The 20,373-nt window shown below is 44.2% G+C and overlaps 1 protein-coding gene across 1 annotated transcript; it reads left to right on the forward strand.

Annotated features, from left to right (window-relative positions):
- Positions 1-12,183: 12,183 nt before the first annotated feature.
- Positions 12,184-14,713, forward strand: LOC101476529 (fish-egg lectin). Its single transcript, XM_004573972.4, has 5 exons — positions 12,184-12,258; positions 12,396-12,632; positions 12,719-12,936; positions 13,020-13,144; positions 14,353-14,713. Exons 1-5 carry the CDS (start codon positions 12,204-12,206, stop codon positions 14,492-14,494), a joined length of 777 nt encoding a protein of 258 aa, XP_004574029.3. The 5' UTR covers positions 12,184-12,203; the 3' UTR covers positions 14,495-14,713.
- Positions 14,714-20,373: the final 5,660 nt, after the last annotated feature.

Consider the following 20,373-nt stretch of genomic DNA (forward strand, 5'->3'; position numbering starts at 1 on the left):
CACCATCTTGCTGGAAAAACGCAGGGAACGTGCCAGCTTCAGTGCATAAAGAGGGAAACAGATCATCATGTAGCAATTTCAAATATGCAGTGGCCTTGAGGTTTCCATTGATGAAGAATGGACCCACTATCGTTGTACCCCATATACCACACCAAACCATCACTTTTGTTGTTCCAACAGTCTTGGAGGGATCCATCCAATGTGGGTTAGTGTCAGACCAATAGCGGTGGTTTTGTTTGTTAACTTCACCATTCACATAAAAGTTTGCCTCATCACTGAACAAAATCTTCTGCGTGAACTGAGGGTCCTGTTCCAATTTTTGTTTTGCCCATTCTGCAAATTCTGTGGCCGATCTGGGTCATCCTCGTTGAGATGCTGCAGTAGCTGGAGTTTGTAAGGGTGCCATTTGTGAGTAGCTAATATCCGCCGAAGGGATGTTCGACTAATGCCACTCTCCAGTGACATGCAGCGAGTGCTACGCTGTGGGCTCTTGCTGAACGAAGCTAGGACAGCCACTGATGTTTCTTCATTGGTGACAGTTTTCTTGCATCCACATTTTGGCAAATCCAACATTGAACCAGTTTCACGAAACTTGTAAATAACTCATGAAAGAATAAAGTTACGTTGAAACCAAGCACACCATTGTTTTTCTTGTGACATTACCAATAAGTTTGATGTGTCACATGGCCCTCTTCCTATTGAAAAAACAAAAGTTGTATCCAAGATGGCCGACTTCTAAATGGCCACCATGGTCACCACCAGTGTTGGGACTAACGCGTTATTAAGTAACGCGTTACAGTAACTACGTTATTATTGTGGTAACGAGCACGGTAACTAGTTATTATGCCAAAATCAGGAACGCGTTAGTCGTTACTGGGATTTAGATAGGGTCGTTACTCGTTACTTCGTGTGCTGGCTATCGCGGAGCTTCCACAGATTCAGTAACGTTAGCAAGTGGTGGAGGCCAGCAGGTGGATAAAGGAAAAGGGGACGCAGAAGGAAAAGAGACCCGAGGCGGCCGCCTCGGGTTCAGTGTGAACTGAACTTCAGGTAAGAAGTTATGACCTGCAGTCTCTCTGGGTCAGATATAAACCAAGTTTAGGTGGAGTTTATTTTCGTTGTGCTGACTTTTTCCGTACTGCATGCTAGCTAGCATGACGGAGTTTCTATACAGCTGGGTGGTGCTATGAAGTTAATGATGTTGCACTTTATTTTGTTCATAAGTTATTAGAGTTGCCAACCGTCCCGTCTGGTATTCAGAGAAAATATTACGCGTTTCTTATTGAGGTGAAAAGGAACAGTTTGTCCCGTAATTCAGCTACAATGAAAAAGGCACAAAGCTGGAGTTATTCTGTGTCTTTGCTGCACAGCTGCCTCTTCTTCTCTCATCCTCCCCCCTCCCTCTCCCGTTTCTACTTCAATCATGAAAACTGATCAGTGATCGGCTCTCTTGTTTGTTTATTGCTCACTTTGCGCCGAAAGAGGAAACCAGCGGATGTCGCGCTAAACAACAGCAGCACGTTTAAGCTTGATCAGCTGTTGTTAGAATTTATTTAATATTACTTTCTAGTATCAGCTGATGTTTGCTGGAGCCACAGCTGCAAAAAAGCTGCTGGTCATTGTTGTGATATTTTGATACCATGGTAGCATTTACAGGATATTGTTTTATAGTGATATTATACAGGAAAACTGTTACTCAATAAGGCCCATTTACTAGTTGTTTTTCTCTTTCTCTGTGACCCAAGAATTAATGTGTAAGAATCACAGGCTGGTACCTCAAGGTCGAAAATACCACAGAGACCACTTCCTTACTCCCATCCTCCCTTCCTTATCTCTTAGAAAGGAGCTTGTTAAAGGCCAGGTGGTTCGTTTCAGAATTCACTAATGAAAGAACTCTGTATTCTATGTCTAGGAGTGTATTTTGCTGGGATGATCATAAATTGTAGCTGAACTGATAAACTACACAAAGGATACTTCTTTGCTCACAAGGCAGGAAGACGTTCCCTTATTTGGTCTGTACCGGTTTGAACTGAGAATCTGTTGACACACGAACCTTTTTCCTCTATATATACTGTTGCACAGAGAATAAACCTTTGAGTCAGTTTGGAATGACACCTAGAACAGTCTCCGCGTCTTCTTGTTTTTCCAAACTGCTCCCGGTACTCCAGCTGGTACCGTGATTAACCATTGATCATGCATGAGAATATTTTAATTTTGTTTATGTTAAAGGATGAACTCTGCTTATCGCTGCCCATGTCTCGAAGGAAACCCGATCCACGGACGGAGATTTCTTTCAGTCATGATATCGGTTTGGTTATCTGGTGAGAGGGAAACATGAAGATGAAACCAGGAGATGTCCTTACTGAATCATCAGAGCTGAACAGGTGATGGAGAAACAGGTTTACCTTTTAGGTGACATGAATGAGTTGAAGGGAAGTTATGAACTGTTTCTGAGAGACAAATAACCCCAGGATCCTTTTCTAAGTAGCTGACAGCTTGTTACTGTGCAGGTGCGGATCTAGCAAAGTGTTGCCAGGGGGCCATGTAGGGCATTAACAGGGAGAGGGGGGCACAAAGAAATACTTTTCTTTCTTATTCTCATTTAAAATGTCTAGCTTTTAAAAAATAATTATCTGAATCTTACAACAAATGATTGATAGATTGATGCATATATACCATCAGAACAGTGTACATCACTGTCACAACAGTGTTTATTTTCTTTTTTTTTGTTTATACAATTTTTATTCATTTATCAAGAATAGCATAAAACAACACAACCAAACAGAAGAAAGAAAAAAAAAACCACCCCCAAAAAAACCCCCCACATCCACACAGACACAAAAAAAAAACACATTTTCACTCAATTACCCACAGATATAGAAAGAGAAAAAGATAAACTCCAAGAATGAATTGTCCTTTACACTTGCTTCCTATTTGACTGAGAGCATCTTAATCGCAACCACCCCCCTTCAACAGTTGGGATAAATCATTTGGCAAATAAGAAAGCAAAGGGGACCAAACATTGAGAAAGAGACCCTCATTTCCTCCTAAAATAGCAACAGTTCTTTCGTAAGGAATAACTTTAAATAATTCTCTGTACCACAACGTCACAGAGGGAGGTTTATCCTTGACCCAATTAATGAGAATACATTTCCTAGCTACCAGCAATAGTTTGTGACATAATTTGCGCTGCAAGTGATTCAATGTTAATTGTTTTGAGGGCAGGCCAAGAAGAAAGTACCCGGGGTCCCTTTGAATCAGGTTGTTAAAAATATTACTTAGTTCTTGAGATATGAAGCTCCAAAATCTTTTGATTAATTTACATTCCCAAAAGTAATGAAAAAAAGTGCCAGTTTCTTTTTGACATTTACTACAAAGATGGGAAATATGAGGTGCAATCTTATGCAAGACATTAGGAACTATATAAAGGCGATGTATAATTTTGTATTGGGTTTCTCGCAAGCGGTTACAAGTAAAAGTGGAACTACTCATGTTAATGGCTCCTTTCCACTCCTCTTCGGTATATTGATTATTAAGATCTCTCTCCCATTTATAAATAGCGCTCAGTGTGTTGCTACTAAGACTATATAGGAGAGAGTAAAAAGCTGAGATAAAATGAGTTCTGTCTTTTCGCTTAATGAGAAATGTCTCAATATCATCATATATAACTATTTCTGAAGACTGTGAAATTCTAGAATGAACGAAATTACGAACCTGGAGAAAGCCAAAAAAGTGGTCTCTAGGAATATTAAAATTTGACTGCAATTGCTCAAAGTTCATCAGTGTGTTGTTTTGATACAAATCGCCAATTACCCTTAATCCCTTTTTGTGCCACTTATCGAACATGCTACAAGACATTCCTGGAACAAAATCTTTGTTTCTCAGTAAAGGAGTCAAGAATGAAGTGCAATCTTCTCTACCCAACCTTTTACGCATTTCCCCCCAGACCCTTATTGTATTATAAATGATTGGGTTATTCTTAATCCCCATTTTTAATATTGTTTTTTTGTCACAGACAGCTAAGCTCCAAAGGGAATAAGGTAAAGTGGACCAAGAGTCTAGGTGAGAGTGAGAATTTAGATAAGCATGTAGCCACTCCCATAAGATACGGCTATGACATGCCCAGTTATAAAAAATTAAATTTGGTAAGCCTAAGCCTCCCCTATCTATAGGCAATTGTAGAGTTCCAATCCTTAATCTAGGTTTCTTGCCACGCCAGATAAATTTTGAAAAGGCTTTTTCTATATCACAAGAAACTTTCTGAGTGATCAGTAAAGGTAGCATTTGTAGGGGATATAATAAACGCGGGAGAATACTCATTTTGATTAAATTCACATGCCCCATAAGAGAAAGCGGCAGTTTTTGCCATCTATCTAAATCTTTTTTAATTTTTATTATAACGGGTGATAAGTTCAGTTTCCATAAATCTTTAAGAACTGGTGGAATGTTTAGCCCAAGGTATGAAAAGCCGCTGGGGGACCATTGAAATGGATTAGAGATATCTGGCAAAGAGTTAATCTGATCACCCAGCGGCATAACTTCTGATTTCCCAAAATTAATTCTGTAACCAGAGAATGAGCTGAACTCATGTATGGTGGACATAATAGCTGGTATTGATTGTTCTGGTTTTGATAAGAACAGCAAAATATCGTCAGCGTACAATGCTATCTTATGATTTGTTCCACCCACTGTTATACCATGCACATCTTGGTGCTGGCGAATAGCCTCAGCTAGAGGTTCAAGTGCTAATGCAAAGAGGAGAGGGGACAGGGGACAGCCTTGCCTCGTACCTCTTTGCAATGGAAACGCTGAAGATTGTACACCATTAGTTATGACACAAGCTTCTGGAAGTTTGTAGATAGTTTTAATCCATGCAATAAAACCCTCGCCTAAGCCAAATCTCTCTAATACATTAAATAGATATGTCCACTCGATTCTGTCGAATGCCTTTTCGGCATCTAAAGATATAACATAGGCTTTATGATTTGTCTGATTCAAGTATTGTATAATATTTAATAGTCGTCTAATATTTGTAGATGAGAAACAATTTTGGATAAAGCCTGTTTGATCAGGGTTTATGAGCAGTGGGAGAATGCCCTCAAGCCTCCTTACTAATAGCTTGGAGAGTAATTTAGCATCGACATCGATGAGACTGATCGGTCTGTATGATTCACACCTATCTGGAGATTTATTTTTCTTTAGAATTAACAAAATATTAGCCTGTCTGAGTGTTGGGGGCAATTGTTTATTCTTAAAAGAATCTAAAAACATATCAGTCAATGGTCCTACAAGAAGGTGACTTAGTTTTTTATAAAGCTCTGGGCAGAAACCATCAGGCCCTGGTGCTTTTCCTCCTTTAAGGGAGTTAATAGCAAGGCGCACTTCCTCCTCTGTCACAGGGTTATTTAACTCTTTTCTGTGACTTTCTGATAACGATACAACAGGCACCTTCTCTAGAAATTCCCGCATCTTCCCATCTGTATTACTACACTCTGATGAGTATAAGTGTGTATAAAACTGCTTCATAATTCGATTAATATCCGTTGTTTTATAATGCTTAACATGTTTATTATCAAACAGTGATTGTATAACGTTTGTATCTGTCCTGCCTTTTGCTATTTTTGCTAAGAGACGGCCAGGTTTATTCCCAGATTCATATAATTTATGCTTAGCAAAGAAAATTGCTGCCTTTGCTCTTTTAGTCAGTAATTGATTTAAAGCTGAGCGGGCTGCTTCTAACTTCTTAAGTATAGTTTTGGACCTGGAGATTTTAAACTGCACAGTGTTTATTTTCATTCAAAGGCTTTATGATTTTTCCTATAATGGTGGGCCGGTCTCTAGTCAAAATGCCCGGGCCAATTTTCTGTCCCAGTCCAGCCCTGTATGCAGCTCATCTGCAGTCTGGTGTTGCCTACATCTTCCTATTCAGAAGGCAGAATTTCCGAGTTCTGAGTACAATCAAAGCACCACGACTGCAGTTTTTGTGTTGATGTAAAAGGCGCACATGACGCTGTGACGTAGGCTAGAATCATGGCAGCAGTCAATGACGGTCCAGGCGTGGGATTTCTCTCGTGGAAATGTGCACATTATCTTTTCCTTTCTATTGGTAGGTGGCACAGTGCACTTGTGGCAAGTAATCAAGCTAGAAGACTGGCAAAGTTATGGAAGCAACACGTTAACAAGAGAATTCTGAGTAAAACCAAAGTTACTTTCCCTAGTAACTAGTTACTTTGAAAGTAACGAGTAACTTGAAGTAACTGAGTTACTTTTGAGAGAAGTAACTAGTAATGTAACTAAGTTACTATTTTAAAGTAACTTACCCAACACTGGTCACCACTCATCTTGAGGAGTTTGCCCCCTCACATATTCTAATGTGCCACAAACAGGACTTTAATATCACCAACCATTCCCATGTTATTACAGTGTATCCATATAAATGGCCCACCCTGTACTATAAGGAACTTGACACACAGTCAACATGCTAACATTATTACCACATAGCCATTGGATGCATTTTTGAAATCCATTTTTCTCCTTGAAAATAAAAATATCAGAGTCCAGAGGTAGCTCTCCTGGGAGGTGATATACAGCGGCTTGCAAAAGTATTTGGCCCCCTTGAACTTTTCCATTTTGTCACATTACAGCCACAAACATGAATCAGTTTTATTGGAATTCCACGTGAAAGACCAACACAAAGTGGTGTACACGTGAGAAGTGGAACGAAAATCATACATGATTCCAAACATTTTTTACAAATAAATAACTGCAAAGTGGGGTGTGCATAATTATTCAGCCCCCTTTGGTCTGAGTGCAGTCAGTTGCCCATAGATGTTGCCTGATGAGTGCTAATGACTAAATAGAGTACACTCGTGTGTAATCTAATGTCAGTACAAATACAGCTGCTCTGTGACGGCCTCAGAGGTTACCCATATGGACATTGAGATATGTTGACGTAGACCGATAATTAATGGACACTAAAAAGCGGAAATTGACCACAGATATTTGTCAAAGATTTTATAACAGATTGGAGAGCAAATACAGTGAATTTTTACAGGTTTTTACAGATGGGTCAAAAGATCCTAAGACTGAAGCAACTAGTGTAGCAGTGGTAATTCCGGAGTTAAATTTCAAGATTGCAAAAAGAACATCAACTCGTCTGGGTGTATATGCAGTTGAATTGTATGCCATACTGCTGGCGCTAGAATGGGTGGAAGACAGCAGAGTCTCAAAAGTACTGATATGCAGTGATTCATTGTCGGCGTTATTAAGTATTGAACAAGGATACACAACTACCATCCATCCATCCATCTTCAACCGCTTATCCGAGGCCGGGTCGCGGGGGCAGCAGCCTAAGCAAAGAGGCCCAGACCTCCCTCTCCCCAGCCACCTCCTCCAGCTTATCCGGGGGAATACCAAGGCGTTCCCAGGCCAGCCGAGAGATATAATCTCTCCAGCGTGTCCTGGGTCTTCCCCGGGGCCTCCTCCCGGTGGGACATGCCTGGAACACCTCACCCAGGAGGCGCCCAGGGGGCATCCTTGTCAGATGCCCGAACCACCTCAGCTGACTCCTTTCGATGTGGAGCAGCAGCGGCTCTACTCTGAGCCCCTCCCGGATGGCCGAACTTCTCACCCTATCTCTAAGGGAGAGGCCAGCCACCCTTCGGAGGAAGCTCATTTCCGCCGCTTGTATCCGCGATCTCGTTCTTTCGGTCACTACCCACATCTCGTGGCCATAGGTGAGGGTAGGGACGTAGATCGACCGGTAAATTGAGAGCTTCGCTTTTACACTCCCTCTTCACCACGACGGACCGGTGCAGCGTCCGCATTACAGCAGCTGCAGCCCCAATCCGTCTGTCAATCTCCGGCTCCCTTCTCCCATCACTCGCGAACAAGACCCCGAGATACTTGAACTCCTCCACTTGGGGCAGGAACTCATCCCCGACCCGGAGAGGGCACTCCACCCTTTTCCGGCTGAGAACCATGGCCTCAGATTTGGAGGTGCTGATCCTCATTCCCGCTGCTTGACACTCGGCTGCGAACCGTTCCAGTGCGAGCTGGAGGCCCTCACCTGATGAAGCCAACAGAACCACATCATCTGCAAAAATCAGAGATGAGATTCTGAGGCCACCAAAGCGAAAGCCCTCCGCCACTTGGCTGCGCCTAGAAATCCCGTCCATAAAAATTATGAACAGAACCGGAGACAAAGGGCAGCCCTGGCGGAACCCATCACCCACCGGGAACGAGTCCGACTTATTGTCGGCAATGCGAACAAAAGCTCCTGCAACGGTTGTATAGGGATCGAATGGCCCGTAGCAATGGGCCAGACACCCCATACTCCCGCAGCACCTCCCACAGGACACCCCGAGGGACACGGTCGAATGCCTTCTCCAAGTCCACAAAACACATGTAGACTGGTTGGGGAAACTCCCATGCGCCCTCAAGTACCCTCGAGAGGATAAAGAGCTGGTCCAGTGTTCCGCGACCAGGACGAAAACCGCATTGTTCCTCCTGTATCCGAGGTTCGACTAGCGGACGAACTCTCCTTTCCAGCACCCTGGCATAGACTTTCCCAGGGAGGCTGAGGAGTGTGATCCCCCTGTAGTTGGAACACACCCTCCGGTCCCCCTTCTTAAAGATGGGGACCACCACCCCGGTCTGCCAGTCCACAGGTACTGCCCCTGATCTCCACGCGACATTGCAAAGGCGTGTCAACCAGGACAGCCCTACAAACGTCCAGAGCCTTCAGGAACTCGGGGCGGACCTCGTCAACACCAGGGGCTCTGCCACCAAGGAGTTGTTTAACTGCCTCAGTGACCTCGCCCCCGGAAATTGGCGGGTCATTCCCCTCATCTCCAGACTCTGCTTCCTCCTCGGAAGACGTGTCAGTGGGATTAAGGAGGTCCTCGAAGTATCCCTTCCACCGCCTGACAATTTTCTCAGTCGACGTCAACAGCGCTCCACCAGCACTATACACAGTGCAGGTAGAGCACCGCTTTCCCCTCCTGAGACGCCTGACGGTTTGCCAGAATCTCTTCGAGGCAGTCCGAAAGTCTTTTTCCATGGCCTCTCCGAACTCCTCCCACACCCGAGTTTTTGCTTCAGCCACTGCCCGAGCCGCATTCCGCTTGGCCTGTCGATACCTGTCAGCTGCCTCCGGAGTCCCACAGGCTAACCAAGCCAGATAGGACTCCTTCTTCAGCCTGGTGGCTCCCTTCACCTCTGGTGTCCACCATTTGGTTCGGGGATTACCACCACGGCAGGCACCAACCACCCTGCGGCCGCAGCTCAATGCAGCAGCTTCGGCAATGGAGACGCTGAACATGGTCCATTCGGACTCAATGTCCCCAGTCTCCCTCGGAATGCTGTTGAAGCTCTGCCGGAGGTGTGCGTTGAAGATCTCACGGACTGGGGCCTCTGCTAGACGTTCCCAGCACACCCTCACTACGCGTTTAGGTGTACCAGGTCTGTCCAGTGTCCTCCCCCGCCACCTGATCCAACTCACCACCAGGTGGTGATCAGTTGACAGCTCAGCCCCTCTCTTTACCCGAGTGTCCAGAACATATGGTCGCAGGTCTGGTGATACGATTACAAAATCGATCATCGACCTACGGCCTAGAGCGTCCTGGTGCCACGTGCACTTATGGACACTCTTATGTTCGAACAGGGTGTTCGTTATGGACAAACTGTGATTAGCACAGAAGTCCAATAACAAAGCACCGCTCGGGTTCAGATCAGGAAGGCCGTTCCTCCCAATCACGCCCCTCCAGGTCTCGCTGTCGTTACCCACGTGAGCATTGAAGTCTCCCAGCAGGACAACAGAGTCTCCAGGTGGAGCACCTTCCAGCACCCCTCCCAGGGACTCTAAGAAGGCTGGGTACTCTGAACTGCCACTCGGCGCATAAGCGCAGATGACAGTCAGGACCCGTTCCCCGACCCTAAGGCGCAGGGAACAAACCCTCTCGTCCACCGGGAAAAACCCCAACGTACCGGCAGCACAACTACCCATCAGCAAATTAGGTATGACATTCTTTTTGCTCATCATAGACTGTCTGACCGAAATAAACATGTAGTAATAATGTGGACTCTGGCTCATGTGGGTATTTTGGGTAATGAAAGTGCAGATAGGTTGGCCAAAGCAGCTGTTAAAAGAGTCGATATAGATGCACAGATACCACTGTCAAAATCTGAAGGGAAAAGTGTAGTTTGGACAGAAAGTAGGAACTTCTGGCAAATGGCATGGGATAATGAAACAAAAGGGAGACATTTATATGGGGTGCAAAACACAATAGAAGCTAAGAGGAGTGGCGGATTGCAGAGACAGGAGGAGGTTGTTGTCAGTAGAATACGAACAGGCAACCGCCTTTTAAATGGTACTCTTTTTAGGATAGGAAAACATCCGACTGGGTTGTGTGATGGGTGACGGTTGAGCATGTACTCCTTAGTTGCAGGAAGTATGCAAGTCACAGGAGGGTGATGTGGGGTAAAATGAGTGGTGGAAGGGAACTTACGTTTGAACGAGTGGTTAAAGAGTTGAGTCATGGTGAAGGGAAAGTGGTGGTTTTTCGTTTTTTGAGAAATACTGGTCTCATCAAGAGGATCTGAGGATTCAGGAATGACGGACGATTAACAGCCAGGAGGTGGCAGTAATGCAACAGTTTTGGATGCAAGCTGCTATTAAACTTGACAGAAGAAGAAGAAGAAGAAGAAGGCCTCAGAGGTTGTCTAAGAGAATATTGGGAACAACAACACCATTAAGTCCAAAGAACACAGCAGACAGGTCAGGGATAAAGTTATTGAGAAATTTAAAGCAGGCTTAGGCTACAAAAAGATTTCCCAAGCCTTGAACATCCCACGGAGCACTGTTCAAGCAATCATTCAAACATGGAAGGAGTATGGCACAACTGTAAACCTACCAAGACAAGGCCGTCCACCTAAACTCACAGGCCGAACAAGGAGAGCGCTGATCAGAAATGCAGCCAAGAGGCCCATGGTGACTCTGGACGAGCTGCAGAGATCTACAGCTCAGGTGGGGGAATCTGTCCATAGGACAACTAGTCGTGCACTGCACAAAGTTGGCCTTTATGGAAGAGTGGCAAGAAGAACGCCATTGTTAACAGAGAACCATAAGAAGTCCCGTTTGCAGTTTGCCACAAGCCATGTGGGGGACACAGCAAACATGTGGAAGAAGGTGCTCTGGTCAGATGAGACCAAAATGGAACTTTGGCCAAAATGCAAAACGCTATGTGTGGCGGAAAGCTAACACTGCACATCACTCTGAACACACCATCCCCACTGTCAAATATGGTGGTGGCAGCATCATGCTCTGGGGGTGCTTCTCTTCAGCAGGGACAGGGAAGCTGGTCAGAGTTGATGGGAAGATGGATGGAGCCAAATACAGGGCAATCTTGGAAGAAAACCTCTTGGAGTCTGCAAAAGACTTGAGACTGGGGCGGAGGTTCACCTTCCAGCAGGACAACGACTCTAAACATAAAGCCAGGGCAACAATAGGATGGTTTAAAACAAAACACATCCATGTGTTGGAATGGCCCAGTCAAAGTCCAGATCTAAATCCAATCCAGAATCTTTGGCAAGATCTGAAAACTGCTGTTCACAAACGCTGTCCATCTAATCTGAAAATCTAAAATTGATTCATGTTTGTGGCTGTAATGTGACAAAATGTGGAAAAGTTCAAGGGGGCCGATACTTTTGCAAGCCACTGTATTTCCCAACATGAATCCTCGTGGTTAGTTTGGCTGAAAAGACAAATGAACGAACAAAAACATTTATATCTCAGAGAAGAGATCTCTATTAGATATTTTTTTACCCACTTGAATGGGAACTGTTGAATGATAACATTTCATACGGTCATTGTCAGCACGACGTGATTATATCGCAACAATAGAAGAAGAAAATAATCTGTTTAGCACAGATCACTACACCATGAGCCGATTTAAATCCATTGTAGATTCTAGTAAATAATCTCCAGGAAGTTATCACTTATAAGTTCTTATTCTTAGTTTCTAGTAAATGCTAAAACATTTCCTCCTTTATTAGCTCTGGAAAACTGCCTGGAAAACCAGGTCAGACTCACAGTTCTAATGTTTCAGCGTGCTATAAAAGTAACACAAACCCACCTATCATAGGGCAGTAGCTCAGCAAAGATGCAGAGATTCATTCCTTTAACACACAGACTCACAGACAATATGAAATCTTTTGCAGCCTTCTTGTTGGTCCTTAGTTACCCGTTTGTCAGTCATGGTAAGTCCTGATTTTAAAATGTGACAATGCAATATTTCTTGAAGCCAATGAAGGTAAAATAAATAGAGCAAAATAAAAAGTTTCCCTTAAAAGTGACAGATCATGCATTGAGTTAACTTGTGCTTTTTTCTTCACAGGCTGCACTTGCACGGAGGGTCCACAACAGTTTCCTGCTGTACAGATTGATGCTGGACAGGGGAACGTTGTGATGACAGACAGCAACAATTATGCATACTTTCTGCTTGGATCACAGTGGTACAAAATGGGCTCACTCACCCTGAAGCATGTCTCAGTGGGACCTGCAGGAATCTGGGGTGTTGACCTCGACGACAGGGTCTACAAATACGTAGCTGGCAGCTTTGTTTTTGCGAATGGTGAGCTTTATCACAGACTTAAGACAGTAGAGTGTGCGCGGTAGCAGCTGTTTGAATGAATGATCTGTACCTCTGTGTGTCTTCAGGTGAGAGTTTACAGCAGGTGGATGCTGGAGGTGATGGTCAGGTGGTGGGAGTTACTGACACCTCCACCATCCACTGTCTGAAAAGCACCATTGCCTCAGCCTACAGGGAACAGAGCACCCTGAGCTGGACAACCCTGCCTGGGCTTTTAATGTATGTCAGTTGCAGCTCAAAATATGGATGCTGGGGAGTGAACTCAGGTCAAAACATCTACTTCACAGTAAATTATTTTTTATTTTAATGATCATTTGTGTTGTTATTTGTATGATCAAGACATCTCACCATATTTGCTTTTCATGACAGAGAGTGACACCGAGCACCTGTGGCATCAGTGGCTGGATACAAGTGGATGGTCTTGCAGTAATGGTTGAAATTGGGACTGATGGAAGCGTCTTTGTTGTAAATAGAGGAGGAGAAGTCTTCCAAAGGTAAACACTTAATCTAGTCTGAAAGCATTTTAACTAGCCCTGGCAGTATTTCTGTTCTTTCTTCTTTCTTTTTGCTTTGACTCTTTCAGTCTCTGTTTGAATCAGGTTATTGTGTTTTTGACTCCTCTGTTGTTATCCATGCAATGGATCAACCACTATTTTGCTCTTCAACCTTAGAATGACCTCTCCACAAATGAATAACAAATTGCTCACGAAGGCAATTTGTGCTTAAATCTTTCTAGAAGCGACTTTCATTGTAATGATCACTGAGCCATACAATGTTCATGTGTAGAATCACCAGTCAAATGCTACAAAAGAAAACTAGTAATGTTTACTTATAATCATCATAGTTTCTGTAACTCAGAAACTCAGTAACTAAGAATTTTCAGATTTCAGTTGTGGATTCTTTGAATGATCTGTCTCTCCTCTATAATACATTTAGGTGTTCACTTAAAAGAAATCATAGAAATCTCATTTTTCACATCTGTTAAACATATTTACCTCTTCCTTTCACGCCTGCTAAGGCAGACGGCGTGGAGAGAAGAGAATGCGGACCCAAATGCAGACAAATGAGGTGGATGTTAACAGAAAGCAAGCCTTTATTTAGGGCTGCAACAAATATTACAAAACAAATGGCAGAAAGGAAACTAACAAAACCTAAACTGGGAAAAGGTGAACATGAAACTTGAAACATTGAACTAGAAAACATGAAACCTGGAAATGTGGAGTGAAGAAGAGCAGAGGAAATGCAGACGACCCGACAAAGAACAAAGGAAAACACACAATAAATACAGAAGAGAGACACAGCTTAACCTAATCTGACACACGAGACAGGAAGGAAGCAAAACAGAAAACTCTAACACAGGACATGAGACTACCAAAGTAAAACAGGAAATACATGAACATAGAAACCTAGATAACTAGATGTAACACAGAACATTAACAAAATCTAAAGACTAGAAATCACCAACAATACTAAGGAATAACCAAAGGAGCTAGAAATGCAACAGACTAGACCATGAGAAACCCCCAAATCACAGAACATGAAGTAATCAAAAACATTATATTTGGGTCACCAGACCGAGCAACCATGAGACTTACAACTCTTAACTCAGGATAGATAATATGGCGAGGAGCTGAGGCCAAACCCTCAATTGCACAAATAAAACAGATCCAATGATTTAAGTATCAATGTCTTCTCTCTACAGACAAGGCATCGACAGCAGCACTCCACAAGGCACGAGCTGGACCAAAATACCAATGCCCTCTCGCATCAACCATGTGAGCTATGATCGTGGCAATCTGTGGGTCGTGACTGACTATGGGACCATCCTGAAATGTTTATACTAGTGGTTGTAGTCTTTCCTCTTCTGTCACATAAAACAATGTAAAAACTGATCAGCATTATGTCAACAATGAAAAATTCACGTGGGAAAATAATTGATTGTTTTATTGTGATTACATCTTAAGTGATTCAGCAACAACATGCATAACTACTAGAATGCTGTCAGATATTTACTTCTGTATCATTCACCTGCCATCCTTTCATAAACTCTTGATTCGCTGAGACTGTTTGGATTCAGTTTTTTATTTTTGCAAGTTGTGATCATTGCACATAGTAGACAAGCTTACATGAGATTATGATGGTGTTATATATTCATCAGTTTAACAGGGTCCAGACCTCTGGTGTTCTTTTATTATAAATCCCACTATGGGAGATGCACAATGCAACAACACCTCCTCCTGTACAGCAGAGTAGCTGCACCCATTTTCCACCTCAGTTCAAACAGAAGTGCTTCACATTGACCCGTAAATGTCATAATTATGTCAAAGTCAAGAATTTGTTACTTTTGATGCTGAATCTATAGATGAACTAATAGTAATAGATGGTAGGCTAGTTTGAACCATAAGTCATTTACAGTTTGCTCATGTACTTATAGCTTACAAGCTGATGTCCTCATGTTTCCTATTCATGTTTTACATCACAATGACATGAGGCTACATCTGTTCTGCAACATGTAAAAAGTTCTGTTATTGTATATCCTCCGTGGTAACGGTATAAACCTGAGAACCTTAGTTCAACCTGATCTTGAACTAAAGTTATCTTTAGTTCAAGATCAAATTTCCTCATTCACACACTGCAGGCTGTCAAAATGGTTGATTTGGTGTGTCAGTTCTACCATTTGACACCTGATGCTGATGTGATTTGACATCAGTTTCGACAAGCTTTGCCACACTCCTTTAAATAAACTGACAACTATCTAATGTGGTGTCTTGATGCATGCTCAGTCATCCAGGTAAGGAAATGCAGAGAGTTGATTCTGTTCATCTGGGCATTGCATTTTGAGTGGGAGAAACATTTTGTAACTCAAATGACTTCTTCATTGACTGAAGATTCCTTTCGAATGAATCAGTTCATTTTTTTGGCTGCATTTTTACCTGTCAAGTTGTCTGAAAAAGTTTCAAGCAATGCCTTATCCTCTTGAATATTGAGAATTTGTTTTATTTATGGGCCAATGGTATATATTTTCAGAGAGATCTTTAATGCAAGCTGGAGAGGAAATAGCGTGTCACAAATTTAGAAGATCTGTCTCCACAGACCGTGCAGTGGTGTGTGTGGTGGACCCAGGTGTGAACACAGGTGAGGAGACGGGGGTGAACTTAAACTGAAAGCGAGCCTTCATTATGGCTGATGACATAGAGTTCAAACAAGGCAGAAGCACAGTGACTGAACTAAACTATAACTAAACTGGGAAACTGATACTGTGATAAACTATGAAGGCTCAGAAAACTATGACTATGAATGCAAAGACTGGCCGTGAAAACATGGAGGGTGGGAACACAGACGACACGGCACAGACTGTGTCCAAATTAAGGCTCTGCACGCTTGAAGTACGCATTTTAAGCGCGGTTACGTCACCGCCACGCGACGATGGCTGTCCCAATTCGAAGTGTACTTCAAATGCATACTCCAAATGCGCTGTCGGTTTCCCCAAATATCAAGCGTAGTCCGGTGCACGCTTCGTGGTCCCATATATCCCACAATTCATAGCGCGGCGGTGGGTGGGTGTGGAGAATTTTGCCGCAAAATACGGCAGAAGGGAGCGGCCGAAGAGGTTTTTTTTTTTTCTTCCAAACTTTATTGAAATCATAAAGCGAACAGTCAGTCATTCCAGTTCAGTTTGCACAGTAGGCATACAAGGCAAATAAGAGTAACAATATACAGTACAATGAAATAAGAAGGATAAATAAATAAAGGAAAAAAAGGAAAAAAAAAAGGGGGGGGGGGGGGGGATGTGACAGACTTCATAACAACTTTGTACTTGAAAGTTGTGGCAGCTCATTCCTTAAACATTTCTGAATGAATTTCAATCAATGATAAACCGTTTTTATTGGAAGTTAATTTAAGAGAGTTTAAGTAATATTCATTTTCAATCAAAAACAAATTAAATGATGGGGTTGAGTTTTGAAATTTACATTTATGTATGTGGCATTTCCCTAATAAGATGGAGCGGCCGAAGAGTGAACTGTCAAAAGTACTGAATATGATGTCACTTATTTATGTGCGAATGTTTAATAATTAAAGTCAGTCATATATCCACAAACACAACAAGCTGAAAGTCAGTGATATATGTATATATGTGTATATATATATATATATATATATATATATATATATATATATAAACACCCAGCACGCCCCTGCGGGCGGTTTATCCTTCAAGCTCGGGTCCTCTACCAGAGGCCTGGGAGCTTGAGGGTCCTGCGCAGTATCTTAGCTGTTCCCAGGACTGCGCTCTTCTGGACAGAGATCTCCGATGTTATTCCCGGGATCTGCTGGAGCCACTCGCCTAGCTTGGGAGTCACCGCACCTAGTGCTCCGATTACCACGGGGACCACCGTTGCCTTCACCCTCCACATCCTCTCGAGCTCTTCTCTGAGCCCTTGGTATTTCTCCAGCTTCTCATGTTCCTTCTTCCTGATATTGCTGTCATTTGGAACTGCTACATCGATCACTACGGCCGTCTTCTTCTGTTTGTCTACCACCACTATGTCCGGTTGGTTAGCCACCACCATTTTGTCCGTCTGTATCTGGAAGTCCCACAGGATCTTAGCTCGGTCATTCTCCACCACCCATGGGGGCATCTCCCATTTTGACCTCGGGACTTCCAGGTTATACTCGGCACAGATGTTCCTGTACACTATGCCGGCCACTTGGTTATGGCGTTCCATGTATGCCTTGCCTGCTAGCATCTTGCACCCTGCTGTTATGTGCTGGATTGTCTCTGGGGCATCTTTACACAGCCTGCACCTGGGGTCTTGCCTGGTGTGATAGACCCTAGCCTCTATGGATCTTGTACTTAGAGCTTGTTCTTGTGCTGCCATGATTAGTGCCTCTGTGCTGTCTTTCAGTCCAGCTTTGTCCAGCCACTGGTAGGATTTCTGGATATCAGCCACCTCCTCTATCTGCCGGTGGTACATACCGTGCAGGGGCCTGTCCTTCCATGATGGTTCCTCGTCTCCCTCCTCTTTCTTGGGTTTCTGCTGCCTGAGGTATTCACTGAGCACTCGGTCAGTTGGGGCCATCTTCCCAATGTATTCTTGGATGTTCGTTGTCTCATCCTGGACTGTGGTGCTGACACTCACCAGTCCCCGGCCCCCTTCCTTCCGCTTAGCGTATAGCCTCAGGGTGCTGGACTTGGGGTGAAACCCTCCATGCATGGTAAGGAGCTTTCTTGTCTTTATGTCAGTGGCTTCTATCTCCTCCTTTGGCCAGCCTATTACCCCAGCAGGGTACCTGATCACGGGCAGGGCGTACGTGTTGATGGCCCGGATCTTGTTCTTACCATTCAGCTGACTCCTCAGGACTTGCCTGACCCTCTGCAGGTACTTGGTGGTTGCAGCTTTTCTAGCGGCCTCTTCATGGTTCCCATTCGCCTGCGGGATCCCCAGATACTTGTAACTGTCCTCTATGTCTGCAATGTTGCCTTCTGGTAGTTCAATCCCCTCAGTTCTGACTACCTTCCCTCTCTTTGTTACCATCCGACTACACTTCTCCAGTCCGAACGACATTCCAATGTCATTGCTGTATAGCCTGGTAGTGTGGATCAGTGAATCGATGTCTCGTTCACTCTTGGCATACAGCTTGATGTCATCCATGTACAGGAGGTGGCTGACAACTGCTCCGTTCCGTAGTCGGTATCCGTAGCCAGTCTTGTTAATGATCTCACTGAGGGGGTTCAGGCCTATGCAGAACAGCAGTGGGGACAGAGCATCTCCTTGGTAGATCCCGCACTTGATGGTGACTTGTGCTATGGGCTTGGAGTTGGCCTCTAGTGTTGTACGCCACATCCCCATTGAGTTCCTGATGAAGGCTCTTAGGGTCCCATTGATCTTGTACAATTCTAGGCATTCCAGTATCCAGCTGTGGGGCATTGAGTCATAGGCCTTCTTGTAATCAATCCAGGCAGTGCACAGGTTGGTCAGTCTGGTCTTGCAGTCTCGGCTGACTGTTCTGTCTACCAGTAGCTGGTGTTTTGCGCCTCTGGTATTCTTGCCAATTCCTTTCTGTGTCCCGCTCATGTATTGACCCATGTGCCTGTTCATCTTAGCCGATATGATGCCTGACAGGAGCTTCCATGTAGTGCTGAGGCAGGTTATTGGTCGGTAGTTGGAGGGGACCGGTCCCTTCTTGGGGTCCTTGGGGATCAGGACCGTCCGACCTTCGGTTAGCCATTCCGGGTGTCTCTCGTTAACTAGCAGCTGGTTCATTTGTGCTGCCAGACGCTCGTGGAGTGCAGTCAGCTTCTTTAGCCAGTAGGCGTGAACCATGTTGGGCCCTGGTGCTGTCCAACTCTTCATACTGGAGACCCTTTCTTGGATATCTGCCACTGTGATGGTTACTGGACCCTGTTCAGGGAGGTCGCTGTGGTCTGCCCTCAGATCCACTAGCCACTGAGCATCGCCGTTATGGGTTGCGTCCTTCTCCCATATGCTCTTCCAGTATTGCTCCGTCTCCAGCCTTGGTGGTGCTGTTCTCTTATTGTTCCCTTGCCACTGAGAGTACACCTTTGCTGGTTCTGTGGAGAACAGCTGGTTTATTCTCCTGCCTTCTATCTCTCTGGTGTACCTCCTCAAGCGGCTGGCCAAGGCTGTGAGTCTTTGCTTGGCAGTTTCCAAGGCCTCAGGTATGGCCAGCTTGCTGTATTTCTTATGCACCTTCTTTGTCGCACCTTTCTGCAACTCCGTTAGTTGGCTGACCTCCCTCCTTGCTACTTTGATCTTGCCCTCTAGCCTCCTTCTCCATGGAGGGTACTGCCCCTTGTGGCTGTTCAACTTGTAGCCAAGCATCTCACTGATCACTGCTGCCGTATTGTAGATCAGCTTGTTAGTGTCGGTAATCGTGGTTGTAGGTATTGTCCGTAGTGCTGCATTAACATCATCTAGCAGACCTTCTGAGGGTACTTCACGTAATCTTGGTAACCGGCTACGGGGGATCCAGGTTTCAAGCTTGGCCATGATCCTATTTTTCAGGTCAGTTCCTCTCGCACTCAACGATTCTTCTCCTATCACACTTGGGGCTATGTACCCAATCTCGGGTGGGGGTGATGATATCTCCCCCCTGACCTGGCGTCCTGACTCCTCCTTGCCGTAGCATTTGTGTTGTACCTCGTCAATCTCTAGCTGTGAGAGCAGTCCCTTCTTTCGAATGTTGGAACACTGAGCTACTAGTTGTTTCGCCGTCATTGTGGAAGTTGGGTATCGAAGAATCCATAGGTCCCTCATCCTATTCATGTAGCCCATTCCGCCGGGGTTACTTGCATAGTAGCATACTATAATATTGGCCATATTATATTTACATTACCACAGTGAGATGACTTTAGTCTCATGAACAACATTAACTAATTGTTATTTACTAACTAATCTTAAATGACTGTTCAGCACAGAAATGAAGCCCAACAATCATGTTTTACAGTCCTGTGGTCTCAGCCTCTGATACTCAACTAATCAAAGTGATGTCATGACAAAAATGAATGACCAACAAAACATTTTTCTCCTTCATTTCTGTCAAACAATGCTGTATGTAACGTGTCTCGCGGTTAGTATCATGGTTGCTAGGCAACCTGAACAGCGCGACGAAGCGTATACCGTCCCATTTCACAAGCCTCTCACTTCCGCACTTCTCGTACTTATAGTACGCACCGTACGTAGTACACGTAGTGCGCGTA

Source organism: Maylandia zebra, linkage group LG17 (genome assembly GCF_041146795.1).
Source record: "Maylandia zebra isolate NMK-2024a linkage group LG17, Mzebra_GT3a, whole genome shotgun sequence".
Classification (NCBI taxonomy): Eukaryota; Metazoa; Chordata; class Actinopteri; order Cichliformes; family Cichlidae; genus Maylandia; species Maylandia zebra.

Coding starts and splice junctions, on each gene's coding strand:
- LOC101476529 (XM_004573972.4), top strand. CDS start 12,204: ATGAAATCTTTTGCAGCCTTCTTGTTGGTCCTTAGTTACCCGTTTGTC. Junction 12,259..12,395: donor TTACCCGTTTGTCAGTCATG/GTAAGTCCTGAT, acceptor TTTTCTTCACAG/GCTGCACTTGCACGGAGGGT. Junction 12,633..12,718: donor CAGCTTTGTTTTTGCGAATG/GTGAGCTTTATC, acceptor GTGTGTCTTCAG/GTGAGAGTTTACAGCAGGTG.